At 34.0% G+C, this 15,000-nt stretch overlaps 2 protein-coding genes across 7 annotated transcripts in view; both read right to left on the bottom strand.

The window, feature by feature from the left end:
• Cul5 (cullin 5) overlaps positions 1–2,238 on the bottom strand; it is a 17,020-nt gene extending 14,782 nt beyond the window's left edge. For 2 of the 6 annotated variants that reach the window (XM_070115398.1, XM_070115396.1), the window contains exons 1-2: positions 1,854–1,946; positions 1–17 (exon numbers count right to left, since the gene is read on the bottom strand). The exon at positions 1–17 is cut by the window's left edge and continues 155 nt beyond it. Coding sequence is in view for 2 of the 6 variants with exons in the window: in XM_070115397.1 (XP_069971498.1) it covers positions 2,216–2,233 (18 nt within the window). In the remaining 4 variants the exon portion in view is untranslated. Of the gene's footprint in view, positions 18–340; positions 1,316–1,853; positions 2,016–2,215 lie in introns of those variants that run through there. The other 4 variants (XM_070115397.1, XM_027371432.2, XM_027371429.2 and 1 more) reach the window with 3 other exon arrangements.
• A 5,321-nt stretch (positions 2,239–7,559) lies between these two features.
• The window catches only part of Afg3l2 (AFG3 like matrix AAA peptidase subunit 2), an 8,015-nt gene continuing 574 nt past the window's right edge, over positions 7,560–15,000 (bottom strand). Inside the window, exons 2-14 of the mRNA XM_027371428.2 lie at positions 12,759–13,000; positions 12,277–12,444; positions 11,773–11,866; positions 11,424–11,589; positions 10,943–11,081; positions 10,701–10,819; positions 10,341–10,462; positions 9,738–9,891; positions 9,404–9,631; positions 9,036–9,262; positions 8,614–8,814; positions 8,229–8,423; positions 7,560–8,010 (exon numbers count right to left, since the gene is read on the bottom strand). Of these exons, the coding sequence (XP_027227229.1) occupies positions 7,777–8,010; positions 8,229–8,423; positions 8,614–8,814; positions 9,036–9,262; positions 9,404–9,631; positions 9,738–9,891; positions 10,341–10,462; positions 10,701–10,819; positions 10,943–11,081; positions 11,424–11,589; positions 11,773–11,866; positions 12,277–12,444; positions 12,759–13,000 (2,289 nt within the window). The 3' untranslated portion in view covers positions 7,560–7,776. The remainder of the gene's footprint in view (positions 8,011–8,228; positions 8,424–8,613; positions 8,815–9,035; positions 9,263–9,403; positions 9,632–9,737; positions 9,892–10,340; positions 10,463–10,700; positions 10,820–10,942; positions 11,082–11,423; positions 11,590–11,772; positions 11,867–12,276; positions 12,445–12,758; positions 13,001–15,000) is intronic.

Genomic DNA, 15,000 nt, shown 5'->3' on the forward strand with positions numbered 1-15,000 from the left:
CTGTCTATAAATTTCATCTGAAAGAAAGATCACACAATCAGAATTTAATTGCATTTCTTACAAAACGATATTTCCATCAAGAAGAAAAAAAGTCAAGAATCAAAGTAAAAAAGGAGAGAGAAATCATCTGCATAGTGGAAGAGAGAGAGAAAAAAAAAATGAAACTGACCCAAACAGAATATGAATGACAACAGGAGAAACAAAAAAGCTAAATATGAAAGAGGAAAAATAACTCAGTATTCAAACTATCAGCAAAAGAAACAATGGAAGGAAAACTTCACAAGAAAAAGGGATGATACAAATTGTTAAATAAAAATAACGCTTGCAATACTTCCTTTACCTCAGACTTACAATTGCATTTCTACCAAAGGATTCTTACAAACTCTGCCAACCTATTACTGCACCTAATATCTTAAAAAGCAAGAATTTTTACAGCACACACAACTAACAGATAAACTGAATCACACTACTTCTAATTTGATATACAAGAATAATACGAAAAATAAAAATAATGTATGTGCGTGTGCATGATTTTTCAGAATTCACATATCCTCATATAAATCAATAATATCAAAGGTTGAAATATGTTTAATACCAAGGGAAAGAGGCATGAGAAAACAAACAGCTAATTAATGCCTCCTTCCCTTTCTGATACTTTCAATATCTCTACACGGTAATGCTTTACAGTATGGACACTCTCTCCATAGACTAAGCTCCCAACTCCACTTCAAAAAAATTATTTTTAAATATATGTTGCTGTGGCTGGATGTGCCTGACTGCCCAAGGGGAAGGTTGATGACGGGCTCTGCCTTCCCAACATCCACTGGGAAACATTGTCTTCACCTCGGCAAGCACAGCGAGTTAGAGCTAAAACTCGGGAGCACCAAGTGGACTTCGGCTGCGGGGGTGCCTTCCATGATATTTTTTTCTTTTATTTGTGGCATTACTGTTTGTGTTTACAGATTATTACATGTACTGATGACTGCATCTTTTTGTCATATACAAGAATATCATATTCAATTTGTCCTAACTTACAGCGTCCATACCGTAAAGATTAACCCTCTACATATCTACCAAATCAGACCTTAAGTTATTTCAAACTACAATACAGTCTGAAGTCCTTTCATCAAAACCTTTATCAAGTAATAAGAATACATCACAAGTGGAAATTACATCAAAGATATCCATAAAAGATATACAGTAATACGCATATTGCCACAGCTAATAAAAAGAACATTGGTCTCTACTTCTTCCTAAAGATATGTTATAATACTTTTCTTCTATACTTCAAAACTCTAAAAATATAAGAAAGTGCATGGTTTAAGAGGTAATTCACAAAAAAAAATCTCAAACACATTAAACATATAGGATTATAGATTTGATAAAAGCACTTTGCAAATCACTATACAGTCAATTTCAATAAAAATAAAGATAGAATATTTCCTCAAATTTACTGTATAAACCCTACAGCACGGCACATGTAAAATATGACAAAACGTGTACATCCCTATACCATATTCTAAACAAAGAGCGCACTCGTTTCGGCATTCATTTCTAACATTCCGCAACTTCTCTCCAATAGCTCAGAATCTCCAAGACAAGAATACCAAACCTGTACGAAAACACAACAACAGCAAAAATTAAACCTCTGAACACGCATCCCAATATACTAATATCCTAAGCGAATCTGATCCACAGTCAACTGTCCGTAACCTTAAACCACAGAGAGACTAAATCCAAAAAAAATCCACCAGACCCCAAAACCCTCCTTTAAACTCCCTCCCCGACCCCAGAGCCCCCCAAGCGCCCCCCTCGCCAGCCTGGGGTCGCCCTCGGAGGCCACTGTCACTCGCCCTCCGTCCACGAAAGGCACTGCTAAAACCTCTATCCCGGAGCGAGGCCGGAGAGGAACTACGCAGGAGGCCGAGGACGAGATCTACGACTCGGGAAACAAAGTAAAACAAAGAAAGAAAAAAAAGTGAATTCTTGGACGGCCGCCGAGACCAGTGACAAAGTCCAACCTCGGATGTAAACAAACGATGACCCGCTCTTATCACCCTCTTTTCCTCACTTTCTTCCGTGTTTATCGGGGTTTTTGGCCTCTTTTCTCGATTTTTTGGATGTCCCTGAGAACCTATGGTGGATATGACGGACCTGAGTGGTGTAGGTTGAGAGGAATCATACAAATAACTCGAAGTTCCGTATTAATACATACCTTCAACAACGCCGCCATGACACATTATTAAAGTCTATAGTGAGGATGAAGATTCACGTTTATTTATAGAAAATAAATAATATAACTATATATCGTATTAATCACATAATAGTTAAAATATAAATCGATGAGTAATTGTCCTTCATTGTTGCACGAGAGGTAAATATAAGAATCCGAAAAAAATAGCTCTCATTTGAAATTTCTAGAGTTCACTTAAGCCCGCGAATTTTCAAAAAAATATAACCTCAGCTTCCCTAGTAACCTTTAACAAATTGCGAATACTATATCAGACTATAAATATTGGAAAAACTTCTTTTAACTATTTATATCAATAAGCTGTTCATTTTTTGCAAGAAAAAGGAATGTTTATCACGCCTTCTAAAAATAACTAATACTATAAAAATAAGATTAATAGACCCTAATCACTTTTTAGTTGTACTTGGATTTTCATCTAGAATTAAATATCACTGCGATTTCGCCTTACCCCGGCCAAGTAATGGAACTGATCCCTTTTGTACAAAATGACATTTCGGATATATGTAACTAAAATTTGCTCGAGACAAAGAGTGACGTTCGCGTGTCTCTCTCTCTCTCTCTCTCTCTCTCTCTCTCTCTCTCTCTCTCTCTCTCTCTCTCTCTCTCTCTCTCGTTCTCGTCTCTCTCTCTCTCTCTCTCTCCCCTCTCGTTCTCGTCTCTCTCCCTCTCGTTCTCGTCTCTCTCCCTCTCCCTCTCGTTCTCGTCTCTCTCTCTCTCTCTCTCTCTCTCTCTCTCTCTCTCTCTCTCTCTCTCGTTCTTGTCTCTCTCTCCCCCTCTCTGTCTCGTTCTCGTCTCTCTCCCTCTCTCTCGTTCTCGTCTCTCTCCCTCCTTCCCTCCCTCTCTCTTTGTTTATGCATAATAGGTACATCTATTTATAGTCGCTGCTACGCATAGATCTATTTTCTTTTATTGTATAGGTGTCATAAATTGTGCGTGTGTGTGTGTATGTGTGTGTGTGTGTGTGTGTACGTGAGTGTATCCGCGTATGTACGTGAGTGTATCCGCGTGTGTACGTGAGTGTATCCGCGTGTGTACGTGCGTGTATGCGCGCGTGTAAGTCTGCGTGTGTGTGTATACCTGTGCGTGTGCGTGTGTGTGTGTGCGCGCGCGTGTAAATGTGTGTGCATGTGTGTGTGCGCGTGCATGTGTGTGTGTGCGTGCATGTGTGTGTGCGTGTGCGTGTGTGTATGTGCACCGCGCCGGTATCACACAAAGGGCACTGAATGACCTTTTCTCTGAAGCGCAGTTTTTCGTACGTCCGCCAGGAAGAAGAATCCATTTTCTGCGCAAAGAAACAAAGAAACAAAGAAAGAAACAAACAACGTAGGCATTCGAGAGTCTGCGTCATTAGTGAAGATGGTTTTGTTTGTTTGTTTGTTTCTGAATTGATGAAAATAATAACAACTTTGATGATAATGATAGCCAAATATTATTATCATCATTTTCATTATAATTACTAATCAATGACAGAAATAACAATGATAACAATAATATGATAATAATAATGATAATAATCATAATAATGATAATGATAATAACAACATTAATAATAATAATAATAATGATAATAACATTAACAATAAAATAATAATGATAATAGTAGTAGTAGTAGTAGTAGTAGTTGTTGTAGTAGTAGTAGTAGTAGTAGTTGTAGTTGTAGTTGTAGTAGTAGTAGTAGTAGTAGTAGTAGTAGTAGTAGTAGTAGTAGTAGTAGTAGTAGTAGTAGTAGTAGTAGTAGTATTACTAGTAGTAGTAGTAGTAGTAGTAGTAGTAGTAGTAGTAGTAGTAGTAGTAGTAGTAGTAGTAGTAGTAGTAGTAGTAGTAGTAATAATAATAATAATAATAATAATAATAATAATAATAATAATAATAATAATAATAGTAGTAGTAGTAGTAGTAGTAGTACTAGCAATAATAATAATAATAATAATAATAATAATAATAATAATAATAATAATAATAATAATAATAATAATAATAATAACAACAACAACAATAACAATGATAATAGTGATGATGATGAACCGTATTCATGTTGACAAATGTGGAAAGCTATGAATGAGAACGAATATCTTCACAATACAAGAGATGTATTGGACCGGTTTCGATTATATCTTCGTCAGTAGTACATGTTTTTCTTACGAAGATATATTCGAAAGCGGTCAAATACATATCTTGTATTGTGAAGATATTCATTATCATTCATACCTTTCCACAGATGATGATGATGATGATAATAATGATAGTAATAATGATAATAATAGCAACAATGATAATAATAATAATATCAATACTGACTACAACAAAAAACGATAACAGCAGTGATGATAGTAATAAAGAACATAAGAAGAATAACAATGATAATAATAATTCATCAATAACGAAAATAAATTATCAATGATATGAATTATAATAATAATAATAATGATAATAATAATAATAATAATAATAAAAAAATACCAATAGTAGCTGTAATAATAATAATAATAATAATAATAATAATAATAATAATAATAATAATAATAATAATAATAATAATAATAATAATAATAATAATAACAATAACAAAACAATAACAATAACAATAACAATAACAATAACAATAACAATAACAATAACAATAATAATAATAATAATAATAATAATAATAATAATAATAATAATAATAATAATAATAATAATAATAATAACAACAACAACAACAATAATGATAATAATAATAATGGTAATGATATAAATGATAATAATAACAATAATAATAAAACAATAATAGAAATCCTAATGAAAATTATTAAGAAAAGATTAATAACAACAATAATAACAATAAAAATAATAATAGTGACAATAATAATAACAACAAAAATATTAATATCAATAGTAATAATAACACAAGACAATAACTATAAAAAACTAGAAGCACTGCCTCCGCATACCTCTGCCAAGGCAATACGGCAGCTGATGCAATAAAAATATTCACACTTGAACAATTGCATTTATATCAACTTTTTCATTCAAGTACACTGATGACGTCCATAATCATAACCTCATTGGCGGTGATAAAGGTAATTATAATTATAATAGTTACCCCTACTGCCCTAGCAATAGGGGTAACTATTACCCTTAACAAAGCAATAGGGGTAACTGAAATAATCATTGAAAAAATCCTGGATCTGGACCATGATCTAGATCAAACACCAAAATTTTATGGAATCTGAGTTATGCTAAAACACACCTATGGTAAAAATGTGTTCAGAACCCCTTGAGTTATCCTGCTAACCACTGAGCAAATAAACAAACAAGCAAAGCAATGAACTAACCAGCACAACCAAAAACATAACCTCCTTGGCGGGGGTGATAACAATAATAATAATAATAATAATAATAATAATAATAATAATAATAACAATGACAATAATTTGAACATAATGATAATGCTTATATAACAACAACAATAATGACAACAATAACAATACTGGCAACAACAATGATGATTATAATAATAACAGCACCACCAACAACAATAATAATAGTAATAAAAATAAAACAAACAGGATTAGTTATGGGAACAATCATAACAAAGGAAATAACAATAATATCAATAAAAATCATAACAAAGGTAGTAATGATAATACTTATAATAATAATAATAATAATAATAATTATTATTATTATTATTATTATTATTAGAATATCAATAATCATAATCATAATAATAATTAATACTAATATTAATACTAATACTAATACTAATAATGATAATAATAATAACAGTAACAATACTACTACTACTGATTATAATGAAATAAAAAACATCTAATAATGATAATAATACTAATAGTAATGATAATAATAATAATAACAATAGTAATAGTAATAACAGTAATAATAATATTAATAGTTAATAATGATAATAACAATAATGCCAATGGCAATAACAAAGAAAATGATCATGATAATTATAATAATATTAATAAGAAAATAATAAAAGCAACAATAAAAACAATAAAATAATGGTAGCAGCAAAAATAAATATATATTATTATTAATAATAACAATAAATCATAAGAACAACATCAAAGACAATAATACTAAGAAGAAAGACAATAATAATACCAAAAAAAATACTAATAATGGTAATAATAATAACAACAGTAATAATAATATTGATAATAATGATGCTAACAATAATAACAATGATAATAATGAATATAACAATAGTAACAATATGAATAATAAATTATGGTAATAGCAACAACATTGACAATAACAATGGTAATAATACCATCCTTACCATTATTGTTATCACAGCGTGTAGTGTCATATTCATTAGCACATCAGGAACTACTATAATTATTGGTATAATCACTGTCACTGCAAACATGATTACCATCACTCTGCTTTCCTTTTTCAAAAATAATATCATTATCATCCAAGTTCTAATGTTTTATGCCTGGGATTCCCCTATCCAGTCCTGATGTTGCAATAATACTTATGATCAAAGAAAATAACGTGAAAACAGATATACTGAACAAGGAGACAAGCTTCAAAATATTTTTGTTTCGAAGGATTTTATATTTCATTAAACCTATTTTGTGCAAAGTAGGTTTTTATCAGAATGTTAGATTTATTACTTTTAATTTGTAGCAATGTCAGGGTTATCATAATAATAACATAATTGAAACAGCATCAAGATGTTAGTAATAATGATAATGTTATAATCTATGGTAAAATTAAAGACAGTACTAATAGCAGTACTATTCAAATAGTAATAATGAAAAAAAATATTGATAGTAATGGTGTAGTAGTAACAATATCCATAATAAAAATAATACAAATTAAGATAAACGTCACTGATGATATCAACAATACCAATTATGTATCAGAATACTCCTGGTATAATTATAATCATAATTTTCAAGGTTAGTTTCAGCATCATCTTTATACCTGTTTTCATTATCATTATATATCTTAATTGCCAAAAGTTTTTATATTGCCAAACCTTATATTTGCACTTTCATGGCTGCAAAGGTTCTGATAGATTAAAATTCCACTTCCAAGCAAAAAGCCATTTTGTTCTTTTCTACTTGCATCATAGAATTTATATAATGTGTTATGAAGCTTTTTTATTGTACCTTTTGAAAATTTGATAATTACTTTGGTACAAGTTCTGGCAAGAGCTCCACCAGTGGTTTATTCTGGGATTATTACCGAAAAATACTAATTTTCTGTAGTTTTACATTCAAAATGACTGTATTATATAACAAAAATTTGAAACTGAAACATCTAAATAGGTATTCTTCAAACAAACTTTTTATATGTTTCTGTCATTCTTTATTATAATACATCATTCTACATCCAAATATCTGCATGAAGCAAGTAATATACAACAGAGATACAGGAGGGGGGATGGGAGGCTGGGAGAAGAGGGCGGAAAGGGGAGGAGCAATATTACAAGTCCGTGATAAATATTATTAAAAAAAATAATGATAATAATGATAAAAAAAGAGAGAAAAATAAAACATTGGTTAACTAGTCTTCTTTACTTTTTCTTTTTCTTTTTCCTCTTTCTCCTTTGCTTCTTCTTCTTTTGACTTGTTCCACTGCCTCAGGCCCTCGGGTAGGCTTGTGTCTTCCTCAAAGCTGCCGGTACCTTCCACAAACTCCTCGTAGGTAGACTTTTCCTTGAAGGGACGTGCTCCCAAGAGCTCAATCATGTCATCACGGCTTAGGATCTCCCTCTCCAACAGTCTCTTGGCAACCTACAGTGAAATATTTGATTAATTATTGTAAAAACAGTAATTACATAGGATATATATGTTAATCTATCAATATATCCTACGTTCTACATTAGTCAATTTCTTTTTAATTTCTCTAATTGATATAAATACTGTTAATTCCATGATTCTTTTGTATATAACATAAACACTGCAAGTTCCAAGATAATAAAAATAGACAGACACCATCAATAACCACGAACCTTCTCGATATCAGCCTTCTTTTCATTAAGGAGATCCAAGGTCCTCTGGTAAGCGTTGTCAATGAGAGCTTTAACCTCTTCATCAATAGCTTGTGCTGTGGCCTCACTGTAAGGCTTCTCCATGACCATCTCTCCTGGCTCAGGCATCTGGTACACACGTTGGCCAATGCGGTCATTCATGCCATACTGGACAATCTGGTATGAAAAGAAATTAGAGGAACTGTAATTTTACTTCAATAGTATGTTTACCATATGAACCATATACATAGCAAAGTAGCCTATGTTTTCTAAGATTCAGAATATATCTCTAGGATTAAACTATCACTATTATATCAGACGAAAAAGCCAAATTTTTCAAAACTACTGGATGTTCTATCATTCTCACCTGTGCATAGGCAGATCTAGTAACCTTCTGCAGATCATCTTGTGCTCCAGTGGTTATAGCATTGAAGAAAATGCTCTCAGCCACACGGCCACCCAGCATCACACACATGCGATCAAAGAGCTGTTCTTGGGTAAAGAGGAACTGCTCCTTGGGGAGGTACTGGGCATAACCAAGTCCTTTTCCTCGAGGAATGATGGAAACCTAGAAAAAAAATAGAAGTTGTTAAACCACTGAAAAAGGGAAAAAATTAGAAAACCTTTAAGTTACATATAACTGCATTAACATTTTGGACTTAACTAACAACTCAAAAAAATCTCAACTAATATTATGCTAAACTTCCTGCATCTTTTTCTTTTAAATCAAAGAATCATTAAAATATTCTCTCTGGTTTCTTCAAAATAGTCTTAATACCATTGCCTCACCTTCAGCAAGGGGTCAGCATGCTCCAGGAACCAGCCACAAACAGCATGACCAGCCTCATGGTAGGCTACAGTCTTCTTTTCTGTTGGCTGTAATACATTGGTTTTCTTCTCCATGCCAGCCACAACACGCTCAATGGCAGCCTCAAAGTGCTTTAGGATGATATCCTTCTGAGCATCGCGAGCAGCAATCAAAGCTGCTTCATTACATACATTGCTAATGTCTGCCCCTGTAGGGGAAAAAAAAAAAAAAAATTATACTGAGGTATTATGCCAAAGAATTTAAAAGGATGAGAAAATATCAATCATAGACAAAGCTGAAGAAGGCACACCACACACACCAAAACTCCATGCTTTCTGCATCAACCTACCAGTAAACCCTGGAGTAAGGGCAGCCATCTTGCGAGACAATTCATCCTTATCCAGATTAGTGCGCAGCGGCCCTAAGTGGACCTTGAAGATGGAAGCTCGACCCTTGATGTCTGGTGGCGGCACGAAAATCTGACGATCAAACCTTCCTGGCCTGAGGAGAGCCTTGTCCAAAATGTCAACTCTGTTGGTTGCAGCCAATACCACTACATTAGATGTGGTGTTGAAGCCTGTCAAGAAGTAAGCCACATATTAGTTTATAAATTCTAATAAAGTCAAGTCACAAAAAAGAGAGAATACATGGATAATTAGATCAAAATTAAACCAAGAGCTTACCATCCATCTCTACAAGAAGCTGGTTGAGTGTGTTCTCCTGTTCTGAATGACCACCAAAGGATCTTCCACCTCGTTTCCGCCCAACTGCATCTATTTCATCCATGAAGAGGATGCAAGGGGCATTCTTACGGGCCATGGCAAACATGTCCCTTACCTGTTAGGAGATATTCCTTTAAATTAGGTCCTATATTAGGAAGGAAACTTAATCTTCAGCTTACCATAAACCACATCTAACAATACAAGGGCAAGAATTCCTTGAATCAACACCTTACAATCATAGCCATATCATATGGGTTCCACTACTCAGGTTGAACCCTGGTCCCTGAACCATCTACCACTGCCCAGCCTCCATATTGGTTACATAAAAACCCTGAGGTGTCTGGACTAGTTTTAAAATGTTTTCAAGATGTCATGTCTTCATCATATCTTTAAATTTCACCAATGGTCTGGGGAAGAAAGGTTCAAGGTCTGGCTTGCCTATTTGCCTTCGATAGAGTATCCAGACTTGGCTAAAAGGGTTATAATCCCCAACCTATGTCACTCAGATAAGACTAATGGAAAACCTTGCTTTAAGCACTTCTAAAATATCACCTAAATACTTACCCTTGATGGACCAACACCCACAAACATCTCCAAGAACTCGGAACCTGAGACGTAGATGAAAGGCACGTTAGCTTCTCCAGCAGTTGCTTTGGCTAGTAGAGTTTTGCCTGTGCCAGGAGGACCTGTGGAACAGGAGAAGATATTGAGCTGTTATAAAGGTGAAAAGACATGCAGCGAATAATACAGGGAAAAAGAGAAATACAAAAATTAATCAGTATGAGCCATAATTACATTTTTTCATATTTCCTTATTTGGAGAAAAGCGTAAAAAACAAAAATTTAAGACAGTAGACAAGACAAAATGCACAAGATGAAAAAAAAAGAGAAAATGAAGAGGAGGAAAATGCTATGTCCTTTTCACCTGTGAGAATGGCTCCCTTGGGAATCTTAGCTCCCAACTCAGTATACTGCTGAGGATTCTTCAAGAAATTCACAAACTCCATAATTTCAATCTTGGCTTCTTCACATCCAGCTACATCCCTAGGGAGGCAATGTAAAAGATTATTAATTATCAAATGCTGTTGCATGCAATCCCAAAAAATTCTGACAAGACTTTTCGATCTCTCATAATTCCAAGAAAGCCACCACTTCAAATCAGCTTACTTAAATGCAACCCCGATGTCTGTGGGGTTCACCATCTTTGCAGTCGACTCCATGACCCCCCCAAAGAGCCCTCCCCCTCTTCGACCCCCGGAACCTCCCATCATCTGGGCTGATCTTCTCATCATGAAGATAAGGAAACCTGTGGATCAGAAACATTCAAGGTGAGGTTTGAACACCATGATGCTAACTATACCATGGGATTTTTAATAGAGCTTCTACACGTCTTTTCTGAGGGGCAATTTGATAATTCATGATCTATATTGCTTAAACTTTATGTATAATGCACATCTACTTTTCTACTTGCTTCACTGAACCAAAAACACCTACTAATTTGTAATTCAATTTTTAAACCAACAACACTAATAAAGATTTAAAAAATTATCAATCTCTTCTAAATTTTTTGTTTAATCACACATCCCATAGAGAAAAAGGGAAGAGAATGGGAAAATACATGTATAAACTCCATGCCGAGAGTACCTACCTATGATCAGTAATGTGGGCAGGAATGATGTGAGAGTGGCAGGCTCCAACTCATTCTTATAGACAACCGGAATGAAATTTGAAGGCTCAATTCCTGCCTCCATTTGTGCTGTCTCTACATTTCGTTCAAAGGCATCTACAGACCCTATGCTAAACCATAAAGTTGTCTGGAAAAACAATGGGAGTGTTAAATTCCTGGATTCCCAAGATATGTGACAGACCTACTTAAATAGAAACACATGATATAATTAGCCAACAGAATGTCAAAATCAAAATACAATTATAAACATCATTAATATATTACTTTACTGTATCAACCACTCAACCCCCTTCAGTGCACAAATACTTACAGCTCCTTCCACCTGATTTCCAGGCATTAGCTTAACACGGACCCATTTCTTGTTAATAACTTCCAGCTTTTCTACAATTCCCTTTGCTAAATAGCTAGAAAGAGAAAAGAAAAAGAATATCAAAATCTGTCCACTTTTTAAATATATCTGTTCATCTTTCAATCCTACTCATAAATAACGTAGGTTAATATAAAGAAAAGTACAGAAATTTCTGGTGGTGATAAGACTCATAAACAATCAAACAAATCATCATTGAAATATGTAATACATTAATAAATCAATGTAAAGATATCATTGATAGTAATGCTATTCTTATAATAAAATCCTTTTCTCAATGAAAATGCAAATAACTATTATTTTACCACATGGAAAATATAAAGATTCTTTAAACTCAAATCTATGTAAACCAATATTTAATTAACCTCCTAAGGCACAGGAAAAGTAACAGACATTTCCATTGCATCAAAATATGCTCATCTGACCTACAAGCTAAGAGAAACTCACTTCTTGGAGAACTCCTTCCACGTGATTTCTTTGTAGCCCATCTGGTAAATGGCAGCAACCCCCAACAAGCCCATGGCGGCAAGTGCTGCCATGGCCACCCATCTGTCACGGTCACTCCCTTCACCAAGGGGTTTGCCTCCACCACCTCTCCCACCACCCTTGCCAGATCTGGGGGATAACAATAAAGGGTATTACAAAGAAAGTGTTAATGCACAAGCACTGACTGCATAATATAGAACATTATTATGACATTTACGTATATGATATTTTTAAGAGATTATTTTTTTCTCTAACTATATCTGACTTTTTTCCCCACATATTCAAAAGATATTATTATTACAAAAAAATTACCAATATACATAATGTAATTTCCAACATGAATTTCTAATTATCAATTATACAACCGTATTAAATAAAAGGCAGGAAATCTTGGTTCCATCCCAAATCTTCGCATATTAAACCTCAGCAACCCATTAACTCACTTGCTTCCAGAGCCAAACAAGCTCAAGTTGAAGGGGTCCTTTGGGGTTGAAGGCTTATTTGGCGACTGCTGTTGTGGAGGGGGCGTGTCTGCTTTCTGCTGTGGCTGCTGCTTGGGGCCTTGCTTGCTTGCACCACGGAAGTACTTCTCAAAGCCACGAGGAGGCTTCTGGCAAAACTGCCTCCATTGTTGCAGCAGTATGGTTCCATTGGGTAAGTCTAGATATGCCAGCTGGCTTCCAACCTATTTCAGGGAAGACAAGGAATATGCATATATATTCTTTGTTATAAATTCATCATCACAAAATCTGATGAACTAGACAGTACCATTACTAATGGGAGGATAAAAATACATAAATAAGAAAGACAGAAAGATAGCAAATGTTGTATGTATACACTCTGATAAACTTCTTTGTTTGTTTATTTTGTTTCAAAACAAAAAAAATGATTTCAGATAACAATATCATTGCATATCCACTAGTCTGCTGATCAATATACATGCCAAAAGTATTCCCCAACAATGCAATTGTCTAATACAAAAACTATTACTTAAAATTTAAATACAACATAATTGTAATTTCAAATATGCAGATAATGCAGAGCAAACAACAGGCCTAATAGGAACTGACAGAATAATCATTTCCAAGACATTTCCTTCCATGACAAGATAGATGCAGATGGGAAAAAAAAACTATATGTATATATATATATATATATAAATATATAAATATATATATATATATATATATATATATATATATATATATATATATATATATATATAAAACAAATACTGCCAGGGATAGACATTATAAAGTAGGTATCATGTTACAAAACCATCCAGCAAATCACAGCTTTCAACCTACCTAGAAAACACCCTCATTATTAATATGTTGATAGTAGTACTGTGAAAAGGACATTAATTAACAAAATAAAAACAGAAATAACCAGACTTCATAAATGACATTTATAACAGATAATTCATTTGGCCATACTTGAGATACTTCTTAAAATTAAATTGGGCTTTACAATTAAGACTAATTTCATGTTAAGGGGTTTATCATATTTTTTTAATTATATGACAAAGAATTAGGAAAGCTTAGCAGACTTTTTGAGTATAATCATGGTTAATCTTTATGGTAAGGACACACTCCACTAGGGCAAATTGAAGATGATATTCGTCAATGACAAAAAATTGCAGTCATCATTAAATGAACTAATATGTAGACACAAACAATGATGTCACAAATAAAGGAAAATGAGCATGGAGAGCCTCACTCAAGTTCTGGTGACTTGGAGTTGGGGGTACCTGTTACCGAAAGCAACACACCCTCTAGATAGTAAATCCCAAAACCAGGATATCCTGCAAACCCAATAACCCAATCTAACATTTCTAAACTTCTATTTATTCCCTAGACAGGGGGATCAGCCCCCTGTACCTATCTTTTATTAGCACTTTGAGGAAACTTGTAGAAAATGGACATTAAGAACTCTGTGTGTGACAGTGTGTCTGTGTGAGGGTGTTTGGACTTGCTCTCTGAGCAGTGATATTCAGCAGGCATTTTAGTCACTTACAAGTAAATGTGAGGCCATTGCATCTTAAACCATGTTGTTTCTTACACTATAAGATGGTGGTGTCTATTTCCCTCTATCTCCATACCTCACCCTCAAAAACTTGTACCGGAGTTAGGACTTTGGTCTCTGGCAAGTGCGTCCATACAATAAAGATTTACCATAATCATCAAAAACAAGGAGCTGGTACATTCTCCCATAATCTACAAAGTCTACAGTGAAAACCACCCTTCTATTATTTCATCATCCTTCTTTGAAATCACTTTGGTCGGTCGCTGTCCACAATAGAACAGAACATCTAGCAAAGCTATATCCTCCACACTTACCATTCATTCATGAGCTTCCTCTATATATCTTCCCCAAAGCCAAACTTGAGCTTATTTCTTATCTAATAATAAACTGCCAGAGAAAATATACTTGGTGGCTTCTTTGTCTTTACCAGAGCTTAAGACTTTGACCCATGAGCATAGACTGATCAGCAACTGTGGTCTTCATTTTGTCAAGCACTGATTATCTTCTACATCTATTAGTGTTCTTAATGGCCATAAACTTGATCATCTCTCTGCCCCTGCAATCCAATTCTGTACAATAACTCTTTAGCTGCGAAGGTAACTGATACATAAGAGAACTTCAGCATGGAAGGCCATTCACATGAAGTTAGGTAACGTCAAA

Source organism: Penaeus vannamei, chromosome 37 (genome assembly GCF_042767895.1).
Source record: "Penaeus vannamei isolate JL-2024 chromosome 37, ASM4276789v1, whole genome shotgun sequence".
Taxonomy (NCBI): Eukaryota; Metazoa; Arthropoda; class Malacostraca; order Decapoda; family Penaeidae; genus Penaeus; species Penaeus vannamei.